This window comes from Balaenoptera borealis (genome assembly GCF_965194805.1).
Source record: "Balaenoptera borealis genome assembly, chromosome: X".
Lineage (NCBI taxonomy): Eukaryota > Metazoa > Chordata > Mammalia > Artiodactyla > Balaenopteridae > Balaenoptera > Balaenoptera borealis.
This window is the reverse complement of record NC_138881.1, coordinates 42,514,487-42,538,897: the sequence shown is the minus strand read 5'-3', so window position 1 is coordinate 42,538,897 and position 24,411 is coordinate 42,514,487. Positions and strand designations below refer to the sequence as shown.

General features: G+C 39.1%; 2 protein-coding genes and 2 pseudogenes across 7 annotated transcripts in view; 2 read left to right on the top strand and 2 right to left on the bottom strand.

Moving 5' to 3' along the window:
- Positions 1-10,202, bottom strand: part of ZNF81 (zinc finger protein 81) — an 84,295-nt gene extending 74,093 nt beyond the window's left edge. The window contains exons 1-2 of one of the 3 annotated variants that reach the window (XM_082378163.1): positions 10,098-10,202; positions 4,221-4,466 (exon numbers count right to left, since the gene is read on the bottom strand). In XM_082378163.1, coding sequence (XP_082234289.1) covers positions 4,221-4,292 — 72 coding nt within the window. In that variant the 5' untranslated portion in view covers positions 4,293-4,466; positions 10,098-10,202. The other 2 variants (XM_082378164.1, XM_082378166.1) reach the window with 2 other exon arrangements.
- Positions 1-24,411, bottom strand: part of LOC309621113 (retinol dehydrogenase 12 pseudogene) — a 339,175-nt pseudogene that overhangs the window by 205,042 nt on the left and 109,722 nt on the right. The gene's annotated exons all lie outside the window — the stretch shown is intronic.
- LOC309621168 (ribosomal biogenesis factor pseudogene) lies at positions 6,191-9,568 on the top strand (annotated as a pseudogene). The gene has a single exon. The product of its transcript is annotated as a ribosomal biogenesis factor pseudogene (transcript).
- The window catches only part of LOC309621158 (uncharacterized protein), a 41,677-nt gene continuing 27,564 nt past the window's right edge, over positions 10,299-24,411 (top strand). Inside the window, exons 1-3 of one of the 2 annotated variants that reach the window (XR_014239776.1) lie at positions 10,299-10,499; positions 15,114-15,520; positions 23,479-23,724. Coding sequence is in view for 1 of the 2 variants with exons in the window: in XM_082378290.1 (XP_082234416.1) it covers positions 23,708-23,724 (17 nt within the window). In the remaining variant the exon portion in view is untranslated. The remainder of the gene's footprint in view (positions 10,500-15,113; positions 15,521-23,478; positions 23,725-24,411) is intronic. The other variant, XM_082378290.1, reaches the window with a different exon arrangement.

The following is a 24,411-nucleotide window of genomic DNA, read 5'->3' as shown; positions in this document are numbered from 1 at the left end:
TTTTACAAAATATAATACTCATTCAAAAAATACATGAAACATAAACATTTGGCTTAACTAATTATTCAAGGCAAATACCTACGTAATTCCCACTCTGGTCTGGAAACAGAACATTGCCACCTCTTTGCCCAGAAACCTTCCTCATGCCTCTTTCCCTCCTTCCACCCAGCTTCCCCATCAATCATGGAAACCACTATCCTGCCTCTGATAGTAAGCACTTGCTTTTGAGTTTCACGACCTAACCATACATCCCTGTACAATATGGTTTTGTTCTGCTTTAATTTACATAAATTAAAACAATACAAATTATTTTGTGTCTGGCTTCTTTCACTCAATATTATGTTCAATTTCTGTATCCATTCTACTATTGATGGACATTTAAGTTATTTCCAGTTTCTTGCTGTTACAAGTAATGCTACAGGGAGCATTTAAATGTGTGTCCCGGTACATTAGCCAAGGATTTCTCTTGGGTATTTTCCTAGGAGAAGTGTTTCCTCATATGGTCTATGTATGCTTTGATAAAGAAGGCTAAAATGTTTTCCAAAGAGATTGTGCCAATTTACACTCCCACCAGCAGCATATGAATTGCTGATATTAGCTAACATAGCAGCAGCTATATGTGCTGAAATGAGTATATGAACTACTGATATGAACCCCTATCCTTGCTAACACTTGTCATTGTTAGGCTTCTTAATTTTAGCCATTCTGGTGGGAGTGTAGTGGTATTACATTGCGGTTTAACTTCTGCATTTCCCTGATGACTAAAGAGATTGAGTACCATCTCAGGTGTTATTAACCATTTGGATTTCTTCCTTTGTTACACACCTATTCAAATAAGGCCTCTGACTACCGGGTAGTCTGCTTTTTCTTATTGTTTTGTTGTTCTTTATACATCCTGGATATAAGTCCTCTGTTGTCTGTTTCTTCTTCCACTCTGTGTCTTGTGATTTTCTTCTCAATGGAAGTAATTATCATAAAAGTCAGGAGGGTAGTTATCTTTGGGAGTAGGGGGATTCTGGAATGCTGACTATGGGCATTTTCTAGACCTACATAGTGAAAAATCACTGAGCTGTACATGTCTGTTTTGCACACTTTTCTGGATATATGTTATATTTCACAATAAAAACATTTTTAAAAGATAGGCTGAATCTACGACCCACTAACTCCACCCCGTGCATATAGTCAAGAGAGGGGTGGACACATGTACATGACAAGACATGAACAAAAATGTTCATGGCAGCATTGTTTATAATTCATATTCTATCTCACCAAAAGACTTAAAATTACTAAAAATTGATAATTATTTGTTTTGTGGGACACCTTTCGTGAACTTAAAAGGAGAAAATAAGAATATGTTCTCAGCTGCTTTTATCTGCATAAAGAAACTCATGCAGAGAAAACTAACTAACTTGGTTATATGTATTAAAGAGAGATGAACAGATAGGAGAAAGATGGGTAAGAGAATTTAGACTATATAGCTTTGTATATTTATAATTTTTATATATATTTTAATTTTGTATTTTTGAGCCATGTGTCTATTATTTTTTAAAAATTAGATTAAAAAACTATTACTAATATCCTTAGAGTGATAAGATGCTACATCCATAAAACAAAAATAGTATGCTATTATAAGGGAATATCCTGAAAAGAAACAGAGCTATTTAAAATAAAACGTATGTATGGCTGTTATCATAACAGATGCCATCTTGGGCCTCTGCAGTTCCTCCTGTCCTTCCAGTGACCCTGCCTAGAGCTGTACTGTGTAGTAAGCCTCTTCTCTGTCACCAAGGGCTTTGTAGTTAATAGATATTGTTTCACGATCATTAGGTCTGGTGGCCTCTACGCTCTGGTAGTCTTTAAACAATAATGAAGGGCTTCCCTGGTGGCGCAGTGGTTGGGAATCCGCCTACTAATGCAGGGGACAGGGGTTCAAGTCCTGGTACAGGAAGATCCCACATGCCACGGAGCAACTAAGCCCGTGCGCCACAACTACTGAGACTGTGCTCTAGAGACCGTGAGCCACAACTACCGAGCCCACGTGCCACAACTACTGAAGTCTGCATGCCTAGAGCCCATGCTCCGCAACGAGAAGCCCATGCACTACAACGTAGAATAGCCCCCGCTCGCCACAACTAGAGAAAACCCACGTACAGCAACAAAGACCCAACGCAGACAAAAATAAATAAAAATAAAATAAATTTATAAACAATAATGAAGACCTTCACTGACATATTCCCAGTGCTCATAAGACCAGTTACCCATTCATAAATCTTGACTTAGGAATGCACTTCTTGTTTCCAAGCACGTACCCCCATACCCTAGGTTAACTGTGAAATTGTCCCAATCGTCCCTCAGCTGTGCAGAATGCAGCTGCAAATACTTCTGGATCATCGCCCCCCTGATCCCACCCTGTGAGTAAGTTACCCTATAACAATAAACTGATCCATTGATTATATGGAGCTGCCTGCCTCATTTTTCAGTCTCAAGATACCTTCCCAGTTTGATGGGCACTTTTCATTGCCTCCATCCTCCAACAATATAGAACAGCATTAATGAGAGACACAGAAGAAAATCTGGGAGATGAAGTTTAAAAAAAAAACTTCTAGAAAGGCGAGCAAAAGAAAAAGAAATGGAAATCAGTAGGACAAAGAATTTAAAATATGGAGGATCAACAACTGAACAAGAATAGTTTTTTGAAAAGCAGAGAAAACGTGTGTATGGGTAGAAAAGGACTAGACTGGAAACAGACTTGTAAAATTCTACACAAAAATGATTTCCAACCTAGAATTCTATGCCCAGCCAAAAAGATAAATTTAGTGTCAGGGTCAAATAAATATATTTCCATGGTATTTATTACTTTTTTTACTTCTATAAGTTTATTTATACAATTATATATATTATATAAATACATTCTTGCATGACATTTTCAGACATGCAAAGCTTCAAAAAGTTCACCTGTCATGCATCCATTCTCAAGGATATACTGGAGGATGTGCTCCCAAAAAATTAGGGGGTAAACCAAGAAAGAGGAAGACACAGGATCCAGGAAACAGGAAGGAAGAAACAGGATTCCCAGGAAAGGGAATCTGACACAAGACAGAGGTAAAAAGGATTTCCTGAGGGATGGCGAACAGAACACACCAAGGTCATAGCTGTGTGTGAAGCTGAGAGAGCAACCAAACTAGCCTTCAGTGAATCAGTAAGGTCCAGGAGAGATTTCTTCAAAGAGAAGACATTGATACCCAGAGTTGAGATAGCCCCCACTCCATTACTAGCTGTGTTAACTTGGGCCAGATAGTTTTTGTTTATGCCACAGTTTCCCCTTCCATAAAATGGGAATAACAATGGTACCTACTTCTCCAGGTTGTTAGGAAGATGAGTTAGTATATGTAGTGTGTGTGTAACAGTGCTGGGCATATAGTAAACATTATATGAGTGTTTATAATTATTGTCACTATGATCATTACCTAATATGCTTGAATATACAGAGTGGAGATTTAAACAACTGGAAAGAATTTGGAGTTGAATTATTGATATGTATATAGTAAAGCAAAGAAATGACTAATCCAGAAAAAAATAGTTAATTCCAGGCAAAAGAAAAAGTTGTGCAGAAATAGTAATCACAGCATGGATACTACATGACTTAACTATAAACAGTCACAATAATAAACCTTGACAGTAGATCTAATCAAAACAGTGATAGCTAGAGGCAAATGTGTGTATGAGTGGAGGTGCATGGAAAAGCTGAATCTCTGCCTTCCATAGTGGAAAGTCAATAGATAATGCCCAAAACGAAAAAAAAAATTCCATTAAAAAGATTAAGAGTGCTTGCTTCTAGGGAGTTGGAATCTGGGAGAAACAAAGCAGGGAAGAGCCACTGTTTTAAGAAGACTTCGAAAACTACTTGTCACCTTTTGCCACTTATAAATAAAACTAGAAACTAATTTCAAATTAAAAAGTGGCAGAAAATATTCACAAAAATATATAAGAATGATAAAGGGTTATTAACCTTAATATTAAAAAAAACTGTAAACATCCATAAGCTAAAATAAATAAATCAGCAATGGACAGGAAAAAGAAATTCACATAAGAGAAATAAATCCAATAAAAATCCCCTGATTATGTTGCCTGGTTAAAAAAAAGTCATACAAATTAAAATAATGAGATATTATCTTTCATTCTGGATGAATTCCAGTCCCTGGGCACCTCTTCTTCCTTACCTCACAGGAGTTGTCACATCCCCCTGTAGTCAGGGCCAGGGATGGCCCAGGAGCGCACTGGTTGGCTGGCATCTTCCCCCTGGGCCTAAGCACCCGGGCTCTCTTGCTGACAACTCCACTCTTCCCAGGAACCCGAGGTCAGGTGGGCACCTGTAGACTCAACCAGAGCTGCTGGGGCCTGAAGGAAGATCCTGCAGCCTTCACTATGGGGTCTGGCCCAGGGGCTCCACAGAGACTCCAAGAAACCTGGAAAGACAGTGTCCACTTGGTCAGGCATTCAACATTCATCCCACAAGCGCTTCCTGAGGGCACCGAAGTATAGTTCACGACACTGGATACTGTGGAGTAGACAAAGCCACATCAACACCGATTCGAGTTATTCATCAAAATGGAATATGAGCAAGACCATGAGATTTAGACTAAAATTAATAAAAGCTTCATTTCTAGCTCTGCCAACCTTTAGCTATATGAATACGAAAATGTTTCTTCAGATTTTTTTCCCAAAACAAATCAAAACTATTTATTTCAAGGGGTTGTGAAAATTAAATGAGATGATGTTTTTAAGGCACTCAGCACCAGACTGGCCCAGGTAAACATTTAATTCATATTAGCAAGTACTGTTATTACAAGGAATCATGTAATATACAGAAGGAGGTACCTCATTTAATTTGCACAACAATCACGTCATCTATGTGTTGCTGTAGTTATTATTACCTCATTTTATGCATACAGAAACATAGGTTTAGTGATGTTAAATCAAACTCAGTCTACCTGGCTTCCAAGTTCACATTCTCAATGGTACACCACATGGTACCTTTTATGTGGGAGGCTCAAAATAAACATGGTTGTATTTAACAGATGTTGAAAACATGACCGTAATTTGGAATAAAAATGTTAAGTAAAGTTTCTTAAAACAGAAGAGATATGCCATAAGGAAAATACTAGTAGCCTGGGACTAAAATTTTTAATTACCTCAAAAACATCCAGAGGTGAAAACTGTTTCTCCTGTTGAGGGAACTAGGGAGGGGAGGGTGTCTCTGTGTCCAAATTGAGGTACAATTTTATTACGATCAACTAATACAGGCACTACAGATTTAGTCATTCTTGTTGGGAAAGGGTAAATATCACATAAAATGAAGAGGAACTTAATTAAGACAACAAAAGTTAAGAAATGAGATGAAGAGGAAACAAAAGAGTAAAAGAAATAAGGAGTAAAATAAAATTAAAGGTATGAACAAATTAAATTTTAAACACATAAAGATGATGTTGTGCCAAAGAAAGAGAATATGCTTTCTTTTCTTACGCCCATGGAACTTTTACAAAATTCTATCAAATAACCTGACCACACAAAAAATCTGGTAGATGTCTGAATGTTGGGAATCGACAGACTACATTCTCTGATTATAGTATAAGATGAGATGTTCAACGTCATTAGTCCTTAGGGAAATGCAATCAAAACCAAAAATGTTCTGGGACTTCCCTGGTGGTCCAGTGGTTAAGAATCTGTCTTGCTATGCAGGGGACTTCAGTTTGATCCCTGGTCGGGGAACTAAGATCCCACATGCCGCGGGGCAACTAAGCCCGTGCGACACAACTAGAGAACCCGACTGCTGCAACTATAGAGCCCACGCACTCTGGAGCCCGCGCACTGCAACGAAGAGCCCGCACGCCACAACAAAAGGTCCTGCATGCCGCAACTAAGACCCGACACAGCCAAAAAATAAATAAATATTTTTAAAAATAAAAAATGTTCTATTCATTAGGAGACCACTTCATATACACAAAGATGGCAAAAAAAAAGACAGTAACAAGTATTGGTGAGATGTGAATGAATTTGAGCTCATACATTACTGGTAGAATTGTAAAATGGTGCAGCCACTCTGAAAAACAGGTTGGCAGTTCCTCAAAATGCTACCCATAGAGTTGTCATATGACCCAGCGGTTCCACTCCTAGGTATCTACCAAGAGAAATGAAAACCCATGTCCACTCCAAAACTTGTATACAAATATTCACAGCAGTATTACTCATAGTAGCCCAAAAGCCGAAAGCACTTAAATGTCCATCAACTGATGAACAGATAAACAAAATTTGGTGTGTCCATATAATGGAATATTATTTGGCAATAAAAAAAGAAGTACCAATACATGCTATAACATGAATGAACCTTGAAATCATTATCTTACGTGAAAGAAGCCAGTCACAAAGACCACATATTTTATGATTCCATTTATATGAAATGTGCGAAATAGGCAAATATAGAGGGACAGAAAACTGATTAGAAGTTGCCTAGGGCTGGGGGTGTGGGGTGGCATGAATGGTGAATATCTGCTAATGTGTGCAAGGTTTCTTTCTGGGGTGTTGAAAATATTCTAAAATTAGATTGTGGTGATGACTGAACAACTCTGTGAATGTACTGAAAACCACTGAATTGTATACTTTAAATGGGTGAATTTTAAGGTATTGAATATATATAAATAAGTCTGTTTTATATATCTAAATAAATAAATCTGTTTTAAAAGAAAAGAAACAGTTTGCTAAATAACCCAGGATCAAAGTCGGAAATCAATACAGTAGCTAAACAATTTTTACCAGAAGTCATGGAACACGCTAAGGTTGTATACAGAGTGAAATTTATAGATTTAAATGGCTTTATTTTTAATTAAAGATAAATATAACAGGTGCAGATGGTATCACCTGGAGCTTGAGCAGCTGCACGAGGGTATCAAAGACAATGGCCAAGAACAAACTAAGAGGGCAGAAGTCCAGGAATGTATTCCATAGAGCCAGCCAAAAAACTTTAAGGTTAAAAAGTACAGCAAAACCAGTTACCACTAATCTTAAGAAGATAAACATTGTGAATGATGAAAAAGTTAATAGAGTGGAAACAGCTTCTGTAGATATACAAAAGGAACCTGCACATTTCTTAAAAGGCCTTTCTTTCTCTTGAACCTCTGCAGAAACAGCTGATTCCTCAGCAGTGTCATAAAAATGAACCAGTTAATGGTGAGGAAGCTACAAGATTAATGGCTCAGCTGTAATGCACTGGTGATGTATCAAACTGCCCCCAAAGACCAACAAAGTAAATGTTTTATACAATAAATAAATAAATAAAACAAAAAAGAGCTAAGTATTCAATCTAAAACGTCAGCAGTAGGAAAAAAACAAAACGAAGCAACCCCCCAAAAGGAAAATAGTAATTAACAAAAACCTTAAATAAGTCAAATAAATATAACAATGGGAGTTTAAAGAAAACAAAGAGCTGGTCCTTTAAAATGACTGATGTCACAGATAACTCCCTAGCAAATGAGATAAAGAAGAGTTTAAAAACATACACACACACACACACACACACACACACACACACACACAGAGAGAGAGAGAGAGAGAGAGAGAGAGAGAGGGAGAGAGGGAAGGAGAGGGAGAGAGAGACAGAATGAGAATCTTTCCCAGATGAGGCAGTGTTTCAAAGTAGTTATTGTGGGATATTATGCATAACTGTATAGCAACATATTTTAATATTGATGTGAAACAGATGCTTCCCTAGCAAAATGTAAATTAACAAAGTTAATACAGGAAAATACAGGTAGAAAAGAATAATGAATGTAGAAGAGACCAGGGAAAAAATGACGTAACAGCAAATACAAATAGAAAGACTCTGAAAGGTAAAAAGGAAAGGCAGACAGTCCACAGACCTCAGGGCCTAAGGAACAACATAGCGGTGAGTTCCCCGGGCTTCATTTTCCCTCCCATATATCACAAACAGGGCACTAGAAAAGTTTATAACTCAGAACCATCAATAGCTACAGACAAAAAAAGCTCTAAGAAAAGCCTGCTCCCCTTAATCAAAGGACCAAGAAAAGGGTGTCCTAACTGAGTATACCCATCCTACTGCAGCCAAACACTAATAGAATACACATTCTCTTCAAGCACCTGTGCTACATTCTCCAGGGTCATAAAACAAACCTTAATAAATTGAAAGCATACAGCATATGTTCCCTGTTTATAATAGCATCAAACTAGAAATCAATAACAGAAAGGTAACAGGAAAGTCTCCAAACATTTGGAAATTAAACAACACATTTCTATATAATCCATGGATCAAAGAGGAAGTCTCAAGGGAAATTAAAAAGTAATGAATGAAAATCAAAATACAGCATATCAAAATTTGCAGGATGCAGATAAAGCAGTGTTGAGAGAGAAACTTATAATGTTAAATGTTTATATTAGAAAAGAATTAAGGTATTAAATCAGTAAGGTAAGCTCCCACCATAAGATACTAGAAAAAGAAGAGCAAAGAAAACCCAAAGCAAATAGAAAGAAAGAAGTAATAGATATAAGAGCAGAAAACAATAAAATTGAAAACAAAAACAATAGAGAAAAATCAATGAAAACAAAAGCCGGTTCTTTGAAAAGACCGATAAAATTGGTAATCCTCTAGCAAGACTGACAAAGGTAAAAAGAGAGAAGACACAAATTACCAATATCAGAAATGAAACAGGAGATATAACTATAGATCCTGCAGCCATTAAAAGAAAAGTAAGGGAATACCACACACCACTTTATGCACATAAATTCAACAACTTGGATGAAATAGTCCAATTCCTCACAAAACAGAGACTCCCACAACTTACCCACTATTAAATATGAAGATACTCTGAAAAGATATTAAATAGATAACCCGAATAGTCATTTGACTACTACAGAAATTGAAGCCATAATCAAAAGCTTCCAAAAGGAAATTTCCAGGCCCAGATGGTTTCACTGGAGAATTCTATCAAACATTTAAAGAAAAATAACATAATTCTACACAATCTCTTCCAGAAAATAGAACACTTTCTAACTCATTTATTGAGATCAGTATTACCCTAATACTAAAACCAGAAAAAGAAAGTACAAAAAAAGAAAACTATAGACCAACATCTCTCACGAACTTAGACACAAAAATCCTCAAAAAAAAAAGCATTAACTAATCAATTCCTGCAATATAAAAAAAGAATTATACACCACAACCAAGTGAGGCTTATTCCAGGAATGTAAGGCTGATTCAATATTCAAAAATCAATAAGGGCATTCCCCCATATTAACAAGCCAAAGAAGAAAAACCATATAAATTCATACAGTATTGACAAAATTCAACACACATTCATGATAAAAGTAGATAGACACATAAATAAATGGAACATAATAGAGAACCTAGAAATAGCCACACAAAAGTATGGCAAATTTATTTTTGACACAGGTACAGAACGAGTCCGTGGAGGAACTACAGTCTTTTTAACAAACGGTGCTTGAGTAATTGGACATCCAAATAAATGCACCCTGATCTAAGTCTCACACTTCATACAAAACTTAACTCAAAATGGATCATGGGCAGCAGGAAGGAGAAATGAACAAATCATCATCACAGTGAAGACTTAATCTCTCCTTTCTCTGTAATAGAACTAGCAGACAAAAAAAGTACAAGTAACACAACTGACGACTAAACAATTAAATATTATTTTCGAATTATACGTGGAACATTAATAAAACAATTCACCAAGGACTAGGCCATGACTCCCCTCATATTTCAAGGAATGAGCTTCATGTAGACATTTTTCTAACCACAGAAAACTAAGGTTAGAAATCTAGTGAAAAGATAAACTTTTGTAAAATGAAAGCGCACTTCTAAATAATTCATGGGCAAAAAAAAAAAAAAATCAACTCTTAGAAAACACTTAGAACATAATGCACCAAACCTTGTGGGTCTCAGAGTGAACTTTAAGACCTTAACGTTGATATGAGAAAAGAGGAAAGCCTGAAAAATAACAAGCGAATCATCCAACTACGTTCAGACAACCGATTCCATCACTGACCACAGAGAATTCCCCAACACTCACCCTCCCCGGGTCCCCATCACCTCCACATCCCTCCGGCAAAGAGCACTGGGATCCTCTTGACAACAACTATTAAACCGCGGCTGAAAACCGCAGCAGCTTCCGGTCACCACCCCTAGCACCGCCCCTTCTCGGGGTTTGGGGCTTCGCACGAAGGGGCGCGGTTCTGCACATGCGCAAAATCACATTCGAAGCCGTAGTCAGCCAGAGCCAACATGGAGATGTTACGGAGTCGGTGTTTTGGTTGCCCTCAGTGCCCCTAGGCAGCGTTGTCAGGAGGGGAACATGGCCGCGCCCAGGTTGCGCTTCCTCATGGGGTACGCCATGTTGGAGGAGTGTACATTCCGTACAGAGGATGAGGAAGCCTCTAAACTCACATTGCTGAGCACTGGCGCTGTCTCACAGGTAGTGGGGAGCGGGGGTGGGGACGTTTCTCTGGGCGGGCATCCTGGGATCTGTGTAATAATGTTTAGAGAAGCTGAGAGGCCTCTGGAAAGACGCAGAGGTGCCCGTGGCTGTTATCTCCTGGCAGATACCACAGGATGAGAAGGAGAAATAGGACTGCTTGCGGGTCTCTCCTGGAACATACCGCGAGGGGAGAAAGGGAAGAAATCAGGGACCTGCAAGCCCTCCTAAGATATAGCCCTGGGAAAAAGGGGGGAGGAGTCAGTGTTAGATTCCCCTCTGCTGGGCTTGTGGGGGTTGGCTGTGGGGTTTGGATGCTCCCATAATCTACATTATCTCCCACTCCAGCTACTCGAGCTAAAGTAAAAGTTCTTACCAATAATGGTTTTTGATTTTTCCCTTGATCTAATGCAATATGTCAATAAAAGTATCTTTAGGAAAATTTATTTTTATTTTCTCATAAAATAAAATCTATATAGTAATAGTGCCCTTACTTTGCAAATGTAGCTTTAAGGCAAGATTGATTCTGCCCTTCAACGAGTTTGTTGCCCCTTATCACCCCCAATATGGAAATTCTGGAGATGCCTGTGCCCTCCGGGAGATGTTACAGGGGCAGAAGGGGAAGAAGTCATGCTACCCTTCACCTGGGAATGCCTACTTATCTTTCAAAACCAAGTTCAGATATCTCCTCCAGGGAATCCTCCTGAAAGAGGTAGAAGGCTCTGTAACCCTCTGAAGGCCTTTCTGAATCCTCAAGTGAGGAAGGTGTTTTGAGGGGCTCAGGTGTGAACTTGCTGGATGCTCTCAGTCCAGTCACATCCCCTCTGGGCCTCAGTTTAACAATCTGGAATGTAAGGGTGTCCTATCCCAATTAGCCTAAGACCATCTGGGATTAATCTGTAGTCAGACAAATCTATCAGTCAGTGAGGGAGACCACACGCCAGAGGAACCATGGGGTGGCTCACTGAACAAAGGAAAAAAGAGAGTTATTATGGAATTCTGAGGAATGGTGAAGTTCAGGTGAAATGTGAATGAAGCAGTGTTTTGGTAAACTCAAAGCAAAGCGGGGCTGTAGGTGGACTATGAAGCGAACCCAGAATCCTGTTTCCTTGGAAACCGTAAAGTTAAGGTAGATACAGAATTCTGTATCTAGATACCCCTTCTCTCTGCACTGGGGTTGGAAATCTTAGCTGCGGTGTCTAAGTGACTTAGAATCTTCAGCAAGAGTGGGATGTTTTATCTGTACTGATATCACTTCAAACAGCAGTTTCTGATAGCCTGTGATTGTAGAGAACAGTTTCTCAGTGAGTAAAAAAGCAGTAGTCACTCAAAGTAGGAGTTATTTACTACATTACAGCTGCAGGACATCCTTGGGAGAAATAATATTTTCTGTTAATTTTGCATCTGACTTTATCTGTGTCTGTTCTCCCAGCCTTATGAGTGGCAGAGCAGACTTTTATACCCTGAACTAATTTTTACTTTCTTAGAGGGTTGGACTCTCTGATTATCCCAGATTCTCTTTCTGCCCCTATAGCCCTGGTCTGAGTGTTTGTTGAATGAATAAATGAAAGAAGAAATGGAATTAGTGGAAGCATGTTTGGCATGCATATATGTCTAAGAGAGCGCCAGGAATCATTGTTAATGTGAGTGTCGTAATAGCACTATGGTTACGTTTTTAAAAAACTAAGTCTATTAGACTATTTCAGAGAAGAAAAAAAAAAGAGCCAATAAACATATGAAGAGATGTTCAAAGTCATCAGCGATCAGGGAAATACAAATCAAGACATGATGAGATGACATTTTACACCCATTCAATTTGCAAAAATTTAAGTCTCACGGTACAATGTTGCAGAGGATGTACAGCTACAGGATCTTTTTGCCCTGTTGAAGGAATATAGATCAGTGTAACTACTTTAGAAAATAGTTAGCATTTCCTCCTACAGCGAATATGTACATACCTCACAATCTATCCAGTCCACTCTTAGGAATATATCCACGAGAAACACTTGCACATGAAACCTAGGATATGCATGGCATCCTGTTCACAATAGCAAGACCTGGAAACAAAAATGGATGGAGTCAAAATGGATGAACTAGAACAGTACCCAACAATAAGGATGAATTTAAGGGAAAAAACAAACCCTGTGATTCCCAAAATAGTGTATAAAACATAACACGCGTTTATAAAATTAAAAGCTACTAATATAAAGAACATGAACTATTTAGGATTTTGTATAGTTGTGATAAAATTATATAAAAAGGAATCAAAAATTGATGAACTTGGGATTTAGGATGATGTCTACCTCAGCTGAGGGCAGGCAGGGCCATCAATTGGGGGAACACATGGATAGATGGAGGTTATTAAGGCCATACCTTGTCTTTTGGGTGGTGGGTGCATAAGTGCTAATTATATTATTGAAACTAACTTAATATTTAAGTGAATTGGGAAAATTAAACTGTTAGATAAACATCTAAATGTAAAAAGAGAAAGTCTGCATGGAGAAAAGTGATGTCCCTTTCTTGAATGGGGTAAGAAAATCTTTGGCCCCAGCCCAGAGATGCCACCCAGTTGTGGGATGAGCAGGGAGGCAGGAGCTCCATGGCACTGACACTTTCTGTGGCCCCTGCCAAAAGTGCTCTGGCCCCAGGGTTCACTCCATCACACCACTCGTGCACCTGCTCAAATGTCCTTTCTTCGGATGTTTTTCTTCCCCGATCTACCCCACAACTCTCTAGCTCCTCAGCATGCTTTCGTTTTCTTCATAGCCTTCCTTTTTATCAGAAATTATCTTATTCATTTACTGTTTGCTCATTTCTTTGTTCGTGCTGATACTGCAGTGATTTCTGCTTCTCACATATGTGGAGTAATCAACTGCTTTATTTTTAGTATCTTACCATACATGTAGAGAGCAGCAAAACACATGCACTGGATTCATTTTCTTAAAAGATTAATTATTCCCTCCTAAAGACTCTGCAGGCATCTCTGGATGACATGACTAATTATAAAATTGATTTCTAGAGTAATGCAGAAAATACTAGAGATGGAGAACTTCCAAGTATGTAAGACCCTATTTGTTCATTCACCAAATATTTATTGATCACCAGTCACTGCTCTTGGTACTTGATGTTTGGTAAAACAAAACAGCCCCCAAGTCCCTAGCGTCCTGGACCTGGCATCCTAGTGGGGAAGAGAGGCAATAAACATTGTGGAAAGGTGATAACTGCTAAAGAGGGGTGGATAGGGCAGAGTGATGTGAATTGGAAATGCTGGAGGACTGCACTTTAAGTAGGAAGATCAGAGTCTCCTTTTAAACTCTACCACTGACTGCCCTGCATCCTGGAGCAGGCCAGTCTCAAATCCTCACATTTATACGGGCATGTAGTTGAAAACAAGGAAGAACGCAAGGTCAGAATATTTTCATATCTGCAGCTAAGGATGTAATGATGAGTACCTCTTTGCCCTACGGTAGATGCAAGGAGTAATAGCCACAGTCCTCTGATCAGTCTTGTCTTGCATGCCTTCCTTCAGTAGGTAAAAAATAGTTTACAATATTTACTGAGCAGGGACCTCTGGACAAACAGCCACAACCATTTACATGTGTCAGTAGATAGAAGGCAGTGATAGCTTATTTATTTTACACCCAGCTTTTTAATGGAAAAATTTCACACTATTATTGGGTAATCACAGAGTCCAGCCCTCTACGGTCCAGAATGTTGAACTGGGGCCCAAAAAGGACGTGACCGGTCTGAGGGCACAAAGACATAGAGAACACCAGAGCTCAGGGCCAGGTCCTTTCAAATAGGACCTGCGCGTCAGAAGGACCTTCAGCTGGCGTGGAGCCTCTACCACCGTCAGAGAGGGCTTCCCACAGGAGACATGTGAGATGGGTTTTGAAGAATGTGTAGCAGTTCATCCATTGAAGGGATATCGTGGATTCTTCTCACCTCTGCCCCCACGACATCTCCCAGAGGGGCAATGGCTTCTCCATAATTTCCACATTTGAGGCCCTAAGGGGCAGCAAACTCCTTGTGGGACAGGATTGGAAATTTGTTGTAAGGCTGCACTTGCATAATTATTACTTAGATGTTATTTTACAAGGAAGTATGAATAATCCTAGAAGATGTTTTTATTGACACATTACATTAGACAGAGAAAACAACCATTAGCCATATCAATTTAAAACTAATTGTGGGGGGTGTCCCTGGTGGCCTGCTGGTTAAGATTCTGGGCTTTCACTGCGGTGACCAGGGTTCAGTCCCTGGTTGGGGAACTGAGATCCTACCAGCCAGGAGGTGCGGCCAAAAAATAAATAAACTAATTTTTGTTGATACCAATTATTTCAGTTGGAGTGACTAGTGTGAGGGTTGATTGAGATTACCCCGACGCTCCCACCCCGACTTCTCTCCCCTCGTGATATCTGGGGGGGGGGGGGGAGGGGTACAGTATCGCCCCTACTCTCCCTTCTTCAACACTCCATAGTATCGGCCAGGGGAGGGTACCATCCTGATATTTCTCCCCTCAACTCCAGTGGTATCTCCCAGACTCACTCTGGGTTCTTATTCTTACTCTTTTCATTAGTAATGGCTCCCCTCTCACCCGTGCTATGTCCCTAGGAGCCCCTCAGAGGCTAAATGCAAAGACCCCCATGCACCAGGAAGTCTACCCAAAGAAGCGTAGTCCACCTTCTCCCAAGGTGGCCCCACTGTTCTGCTGCGTGAGGCAGGAGGCAACAGCTTCTTCCACTGTACGGCACGGACACCCTTCCATGATGGCGGCCCCCTGAAGCAGCAACATTTGGGCGCGGCCATATTCCGAGCCCAGCAAAGCCGCAGAGGGTTAAGGGAACTCTCACGGACTCTGCGTGAAAGTGCCCTGTTGATTGGGGAACGGAGCTTCGCAAGTGCTTTTGAGCATGCGCATGAGACACCCCCCGCCCCTCCACTAAACACCCGGGTGTTAAGAGGTCGGCACTTGGAAGGGAAGCGGTTCTCAGCTGTTTGCGAGTTAGCGTCGCGCAGAGGTGATTTTGAAGGGGGTTGGCTACTCTGAGCTGAGTGATGGTGGGGGGCGGAATCTGGGTCGGTGATGGGGCTACTGTGGATTCAGTGATGGGATCTTTTACATCGGATGCCCAGCTAATTGTTAGTCAGCCTTTCTTTTTCTAATTTAAGCCTTAAAGCTATACATTTCCATCTAAGACCCACAAGATTTGTTGTATCGTATTATCATTATTGTTCATTTCCAAGTATTTTAAAATTCAGTTATGATTTTTTTTCATTTCACACGTGTCACTTTGAAGCGCGTTTCTGTTTTGCAATAAACAGTTAATCCTTTTGTTATTGATTTCTAACCTCATTTCTCAGAGGTTAGATGATGTGATTTGTGTCATGAACGTTCCTTGAAACCTGTGGAGACTTGCCTTATGCCAAGTCCCATAAATGTGCCATCTATTGCTTTCAAAGAATATGTGTTCTCCGATTGTTAATTGTGTTGTTCAAAACTGGTATACCCTCTCTGATTTTTTTTTTTTCACCTACCTGCTCTGTAGAGAGCAGTGTAATCGTGGTTTGTGCGTTTCTCTTTGCTTGTGTCGGCTTTTGCTGTATTTGAACCTTATTGTTAGGTACAAGTGTGTGTATTTTTAAAATAGACATTGCCAAATGCCTCTCAAAAGTGTTATACATATATTTTGTAATACATTGTGTATATATTATATCGATATATACAATGTATAATACATACATCTATGTATACGGAAATGTGTATGAAATATTCCCATCAGCAATATATAAATACCCCCATTTCCCCAAATCCTCTCCAGTACTGGATGATGTTCTTTTTCATTTTTTATTGTTCTGAGGGCTGAATAATTATATCTAGTTCTGTTTTACCTTTTCCACCTATTAGTGGTTGAGATCTTTTCTGGTTATTTGGGCACTTTGATTCCTTCTCTGCATTTCCATAGCCTTTGTTCATTCCTCCTCTTTTCCCTGGCTTTTACATAGTGAACTTTTCTGTACTCCCTCAATTGAACATCGCTGGTGTCATATCTATTCCTGTACATATTAAGATCAAAGTGTGGACATTTTCTTTTATTTTACTGGCCTATTTATCCCTGTTTTGATTGCATTAGTTTTATTGTAAATGTTAATATCTGCTAGTCCAAGCATCCCTTCAGTATTCCTTTACATAATTTTCTTGGCTATTTATACTTGCATACAGAGTTTGAAATTGTTTTACCAAGCTGGAAAAGAACTGGAATTCTGCTTGGCACTTGGTTATGTCAATACAGTTAATACTGAACCAGTGATATTTTTATTTTATTATATTCCTGCCCAGGAATATGGTCTGTCTCTCCATGTGCTTAAGTTTTATATTATATTCTAGAATAATAACTATTAGTTTTTCTATTTTGAGTCCAGCACCGTTCTTGTTACATTCACTTTTAGGTATTTTGTGTTGTCATTATTGGAAATAGGATATTTTTTTCCTCTCCATCTGTTTCAATCTTGTACCCCATCACCTTGTCAAAATTCCCTGTACTAGTTTTCTGAGTATACAATGATATAACCTGCAAATAAAAATGATTTTCTCTCCCTTCTTGATATTGAAGCAGTTTATTTCATCTTCATATTTAATTGCATTAGCTAGAGCTTTCAAACACTGTTGTGATAGGAACAACCCCATGTTGTTACTGGTTTTAATGGAAATTGTCTTCAGCATTTTACCTTTTAGTTTCATACTTCCTGGTGGTTTTGAGACTATGATCTTTGCCGAATTTTTGTAGTTTCCTACAAAATTTTAAGAATTACTGCTGAATTGTGTCAAATGCCCTTTTTATATCCATTGATACGGTTGTATAGTTTTTCTTCTTAATTTGTTGATGTAATAAGTAAATCGATAAATGGACTAGCATTAACCATCTGTGTCTTATCAGAAAACCCAATTTGGTCATGGGGTAAATTTTTCTTTTGATCCTTACTGGACTCAAATTGCTAATATTTTATTAAAGATGTTTGCATCTATAAGATGAAATAATCTCCAGATAACTGTTTGTATTAAGACTATATTTTTTAGGTAAGGTAACAGTGCTCCATAAAATAAATTTGGAAGATTTCCAACTTGCTATTATTATTTGAAACAGGGATTAGCAAACTTTTTCTGTAAAGAGCCAAACAGTAAATATTTGAGACTTTGCCAGTCCTGCAGTCTCTCTTGCAACTACTCAACTCTGCTGCTGTAGCAAATGCAGCCACAGACACTATGTAAACGAACGGACATGGTTGTTTTCCAGTAAAATTTTATTTACAAAAACCGGCCAAGGACCAGATTTGACCTGCAGCCTGTAGTTTGCCATCCCCTGGTCTAGAACTGTTTAAAAACTGTAGAAATACTGTTTTTTAAAAGTTAGATTGCACTCCATATTAAGTCAATTTCATCCTGGTACCTTTTTTTTGTACTTAACTTTTTTTTTTAAATAAATTTATTTATTTATTTTTGGCTATGTTGGGTCTTCGTTTCTGAGCGAGGGCTTTCTCCAGTTGCGGCGAGCGGGGCCCACTCTTCATCGCGGTGCGCGAGCCTCTCACTGTCGCGGCCTCTCTTGTTGCGGAGCACAGGCTCCAGACGTGCAGGCTCAGTAGTTGTGGCTCACGGGCTTAGTTGCTCCGCGGCATGTGGGATCTTCCCAGACCAGGGCTCGAACCCGTGTCCCCTGCATTGGCAGGCAGATTCTCAATCACTGCGCCACCAGGGAAGCCCAACTTTCTTTTTTTAATTGAAGTATAGTTGACATACTATATTATAATAGTTTCAGGTACACAGCATAGTGGTTCAATATTTGTATTTCTTACAAATTTATCACCATGATACGTCTAGTAACCATCTGTCACCATACTGTATTTAACTTTTTATTGTGAGATAATTATAGATCCACAGGACATTGCAAAAAATAGTACAGAAAGCTGGGTTTTTGGTTTTTTTGTTTTTGTTTTTGTTTTGGCTGCATTGGGTCTTCGTTGCTGTGCTCAGGCTTTCTCTAGCTGCAGCGAGCAGGGGCTACTCTTCATTGCGGTGTGTGGGCTTCTCATTGCGGTGGCTTCTCTTGTTGTGGAGCATGGGCTCTAGTCTCACAGGCTTCAGTAGTTGTGGCACGCAGACTCAGTAGTTGTGGCTCGCGAGCTCTAGAGCACAGGCTCAGTAGTTGTGGCCCACAGGCTTAGTTGCTCCATGGCATGTGGGATCTACCCAGACCAGGGCTCAAACCCGTGTCCCCTGCATTGACAGTGGGTTCTTAACCACTGCGCCACCAGGGAAGTCCCAAAGCTGGTGTTTTTTAAAAATGATACACATTACAAATTTTCTGACTTCTATACACTGGTCACTTAGAGATTCTTTTGCTCTTTCTTTTTTTGCATTAATTTATATTTTGCTGGAGAAGCACCTGTTTCACCTCCATATTTAAATGTTGCTATGGATTTGCACATAATATTCTTCTAGAAATAATGTTTAGTGGAATATCTCCTCTAGTAGTAATATCTCCTCCTTCCTAATATTGTATTTTTTTTTCTATTTATCAGATTTGCTGGAAGTTTATTCATGTAACTGGTCATTTCAAAGGATGAGCTCTTCACTTTATTTATACTCTCAATGTACATATAATATACACAAATATATCGCATTTAGGTTTTATTAGGGGATTTATTAGCATATTTTAAGTTTTTTCTAATTTCTTTTTCTAATTACTCAGGTTGAGTACTTAGCTTTTTTGAGGTTTTCTCTCATTTTAATAACGAATCATGTAGGACTGTACATTTTCTTATAAATATAGCTTTTGCTGTGTGAAATAACATCTGGTACAAAGTGTATAACTTCAGTGTTGTTGGTGCATTTTGAGTTTGATTTTTATTTCTTTATCTATTTTTAATTACCTTTGTTGTGGCAAAAATAAACACGTACCATAAAATTTACCATCTTAACCATTTCTAAGTGTACAGTTCAATAGTGTTAAGTATATTCACATTGTTCTGCAAACAATCTCTAGAACTTTTTCACCTTATGAAATGGAAACTGTATACCCATTAAACGACACCTCCCCATTTCCCCCTCCTCCAGCCCCTGGCAACCACCATTCTTCTTTCTGTTTCTATGAATTTGAGTATTCTAGATACCTTATGTAAGTGGTATCGTCCAGGACTTTTCTTTTTGTGACTGGCTTATCTCATTTAGCAAATGTCTTCAAGTTTCATCCATGTTGTAGCATGTGTCAGAATTTCCTCTTTAATGCTGAGTAATATACTATTGCATGAATATACCACATTTTGTTTATCCATTCATCTCCTGATGGACACTTGGGTTGCTTTCACCTCTTGACTATTGTGAATAGTGCTGCTATGAACAGGAGTGTGCAAATTTGTCTTTGAGATCCTACTTTCAATTCTTTTGGATATATACCCAGAAGTGAGATTGCTATTTTTCATTTTTTGAGGAAAGCCGTACTATTTTCCATAGTGGCTGCACCATTTTATATTCCCATCAGCAGTGCACAAGCGTTCCGATTTCTCCACGTCCTCGCCAACACTTGTTATTTTCTTTTTTTTTTAATAGTAGACATCCTAGTGGGTATGAGGTGTTATCTCACTTTTTTTGACTTGTATTTTCCTAATGATTGATGTTGACCATCTTTTCATATGCCTGTTGACCATTCATATATCATCTTTGGAGAAATGTCTGTTCAAATCCTTTGCCAATTTTTTAATTGGGTTATCTGGGTTTGTTGTTGTTGTTGAGTTATAGGAGTTCTTTATATATTCTGGATATTAGCCCCTTATCAGATATATGATTTGCACATATTTTCTTCCATTCCCTAGGTTGCCTTTTCACTCTGTTGATTGTGTCCTTCAATGCACAGAAGTTTTTAATTTTGATGTAGTCCAATTTGTCTATTTTTGCTTTTGTTTCCTGTGTTTTGGTGTCATATCCAGGAAATCTTTGCCAAATACAAATGTCATGAAGCTTTTCCCCTGTGTTTTCTTCTAATAATTTTGGGTCTTATATTTAGGTCTTTGATATATTTTGAATTAATTTTTGTATATGGTGTAAGGTAATACTTTTGCACATGGATATCCAGTTTTTTTCCCAGCACCATTTATTGAGGAGACTAACCTTTCCCACATTGAATGCTTTTGGCACCTTTGTCAAAAATCATTTGACCGTATATGACCCATTTATTTCTGGCCTCCCTATTCCATTGGTCTATATATCTGTCTTTATGCCAGTACCACACTGTTTTGATTACTGTAACTTTGTAATAAGTTTTGAAATCCATAAGTGTAAGACCTCCAACTTTGTTCTTCTTTTTCAAGATTGTTTTGGGCTATTCGGGGTTGGGTTTAATTTTTTGAATTAGAGTTCCTAAGTTCACTCTTCCTAAGTTCCTTAGTCTACTAGCTCTGCCTTTATATATAACCTGTTTATACCGATTGGATGCTTCTGACCTTGAAATTCCCTTTGATAATTATATCACCAAACTGGCTTTCCTTTTTCTGGACTTTGCTTGGCATATCTTTGCCCAACCCTTTATTTTGCAAATTGCTGCTGTGTTTTAGTTATGCTTCTTATAACTATGTCTCATTGTGCTTGCTTTTTTATTCCAATCTTATCTCTCTCTCGACAGAATGAATCAACTGATTCAATTTCACATAACCATAGTATACCTAATTCTATGCCTTGTTTCTTATTTTATGTTTACTATTTATATTATTTTCTGCTTTCTTTTTCCTGTTCTTACTTTTGATGACTTAATGCAGGTATGACCATTCACCCCCTCTCTCCCCAGCCCACTCACCTTTTAAGTCAGGGAATTTTAACTTTTATAAAATCTTTAAAGGTATATCTTCCCATTTCTATCAAACATAATTAAGTTTATATTTTCCCTATTTATACCTATAGAGACATGCCCTCTCCTTTCAATTTTCTTCAGCAAGACGGTTATACTTCTGGACCTTTCAAAGATAATTTAAAATTTTTATTACAGGTCATTTATATTTTCTTTAGGTTTCTGCTTTAAAAGGTACTTAGCATTTTAAATTTCAAATTCCCAGTCACATTTTCTTCCTCTGTTATGATTGTACACACACTTACATACATACATGTCCTGTTGTTTTCAAAGATCTCACGATGACCAGGTGAACTTGTGTGTTTGCATATGCATTGTTTTGTTCTTTTGAGATCTCACTTCTGATTCAATTTTCTTTTATTTAGAATACTTCCTTGAATGTTTTCCTTCACTATGGTAAATTGATGGAACACTCTTCAAATTATTTCATGTCTAAAACTGTCCTTCTTTGGTTCTGGCTGAGAAATAGGATCTTTAGGAGGGATATAGTCTCCTTACACTGAAGTCCTCTTCTCTCCATGGTCCGTAGATGTCAAATGACTCTGGCTTCCATTGTTGTGAGAAGTCTGATGCTAGGAGGATGCATGTGGGGGAGGATCAGATTTAAGACAGTGGTTCTCACTCCTCACAGTGCATCAGAATCACTTATGCAGTTTTTATAAATACAGATGCCTGGGCCCACAGATATTAAGTTACACTCATTCAGGAGTGGAACTTTGCATAAGCATTTTTAGAAGATTTTAGAAGATCCTAGTTTGATTCTGATGTGCACGCAGAGTTAGGAACCACTGATTTCAGGCCTAATGGTATCAGTGATGGGAAGTCCTGCTGGAGTTACTAATTTGTCAGCAGTGAATGTGCATTTGAAGGAGCCCTTAGCAAATAATACTTGGGCATTTTGGGGGAAAGTGATTACATCTCTGTAGGAATCATTGATTGTAGAAGTCAGTGATTAAGATCTCTGCAAGGTAATGATTGAAAGGCTGACGTAGTCAGTGAGTTGACTGAGAGCCTTGGAGCTCTGGCAACTGGAGACTTTGGGGAGGTCTTATTTTGAAAATACTTGCAATCAGTGATTTGGTGTCCTATGGGTATCAGGAATTGTGGCCATGTGGAGTCAGTTAATTGGGGCCTGGAAGGTCAGCATCTGGCCTCTCCTTTAGTCCATTTCAGGTACTGTAAGGATCAGTTATTAGCTGTCTAGACAGATCAATGATTGGATTCCTGGTGGGGGTATGTTATTGGGATCCTCTGCTGGGGATTATTTGAGGGGCCTTTGAAAGCCAGGCTAATTACCCTCTTGGAAAAGTAATTTGCAATCTGAATTAATGTTAAGAGTCTGTGCCATGTCAATGTTTGGTTAGTTTTTCAGTAGCACCTTGCATTTGATGTGGTTCAGTGAGTCATGGATGGCTTCTGCTACCAGCCAGAGATAACAGTGATGTGGTCTCAGGGATCTGGGACCTGTAGTGACCAATTATCAACAGGCTAGAGCAGGTCAGGGCTTGGGCATTTGATGCAATATTACTGAGTGGCTGAGAGTGTGAATTTTGGAACTAACAGATCTGGGTTGAATCCTGTCTTTCCACTTAGTTTTGTGATCTTAGTACACATGACTTAAAAATCTCTACACCTCTATTTTCTTATCTGTAAAATGGGTAGAATAATAATAGAACTGATTGTCAGAGTTGTGAAAATTAAATGAGGTGCCTGATGTGTGCCTTTTAATAACAGTAATTGCTAATATTTATTCAATGCTTACCATTACAAGTATCATCTCATGTAGTTTTTATTATCTCTTAAGATAGGCATATCTGCCTTGTTTTGGAACCTGTATCTGAACGTAACTTCTTCATATTCTCCCAGCTAACATGTGAGAGACCTGGGATTCAAACCTCAGTAATTTTAATCCAAATTTTATCATCTTTCCTATATTCCACCATGACTATAAACTAGAGTTAGTTTTTTCTGAATTTTTCTCTTCTGCAGTATTCAACACAGCTAGCCACTCCTTGGTGACTGCAGGAAGTGTTTGTGGGATGAATGTTGAGTAACTGACCATGTGGACACTGTCTTTCCAGGTTTCTTGAAGTCTCTGCGGAGCCCCTGGGTAAGACCCTATAGTGAAGGCTGCAGAATCTTCCTTCCGGCCTCAGCAGCTCTGGTTGAGTCCATGGGTGCCCACCTGGCCTCGGGCTCCCGGGAAGAGCAGAGTTGTCAGCAAGAGAGCCTGGGGGCTGAGGCCCAGCAGGAAGATGCCAGCCAACTGGAGCTCTCCCCAGTGGTCCCCAGCCCTGGCTGCAGAGGGACATGGCAGCATGTGTGAGGTGAGGAGGGAGAGGTCTCCAGGGGCAGGAATTCAGTGAGGAGATGGCCCTAACCTGTCACCAGGGCCTCAGGGCAGGGGCAAGTGGGTCACAGAAGCAGCAGATTCTGGACTTGCTGCCCCGAGACAGATCACCGTCCTTCTGCTGCGTGAGCACCAAGTCACTGGTGTCCCACATTCAAAGCCCTGCGTGTTTCAGTGGAAAATGATGCAGTTGATGGAGGAAGGGTGGGATGGGAGGGTCACCCCTACAGCCTAGGGGAGGGGGAGGCAGCTCCCTGCTGATTCCAGACTCTGGAAGGTACCCTCTCACCTGTAACCCCTCATTTCCCCAGCTCTGACCATAGATCTCTTCTCCTTCCCAGAAAAGAACTAGAAAATACTCAGTCTCTGGTGCATTGTCGTTTGTTCCTTTATTTGTTTAGTTGCTGCTTCCATTTACCATTGGATTTATGAGGTTTATAATCAGTATAGTAAAATGAACACATATGAATCTATAAAGTTAGGATCAGGGAAAATATAGACAGAGTGGACAAAGTCAACAACAGAGCACAATTAGACTGTAGCTATTCACGCAATGCTGAATGAATTTTAGAATCAAACTGCAAATTTGTGTTCTTTGTGGCAGATACAGAATAAAAGAAACACAAGCAGTTAGGTGATTAAATTGTCCACAAGGACAGCATGA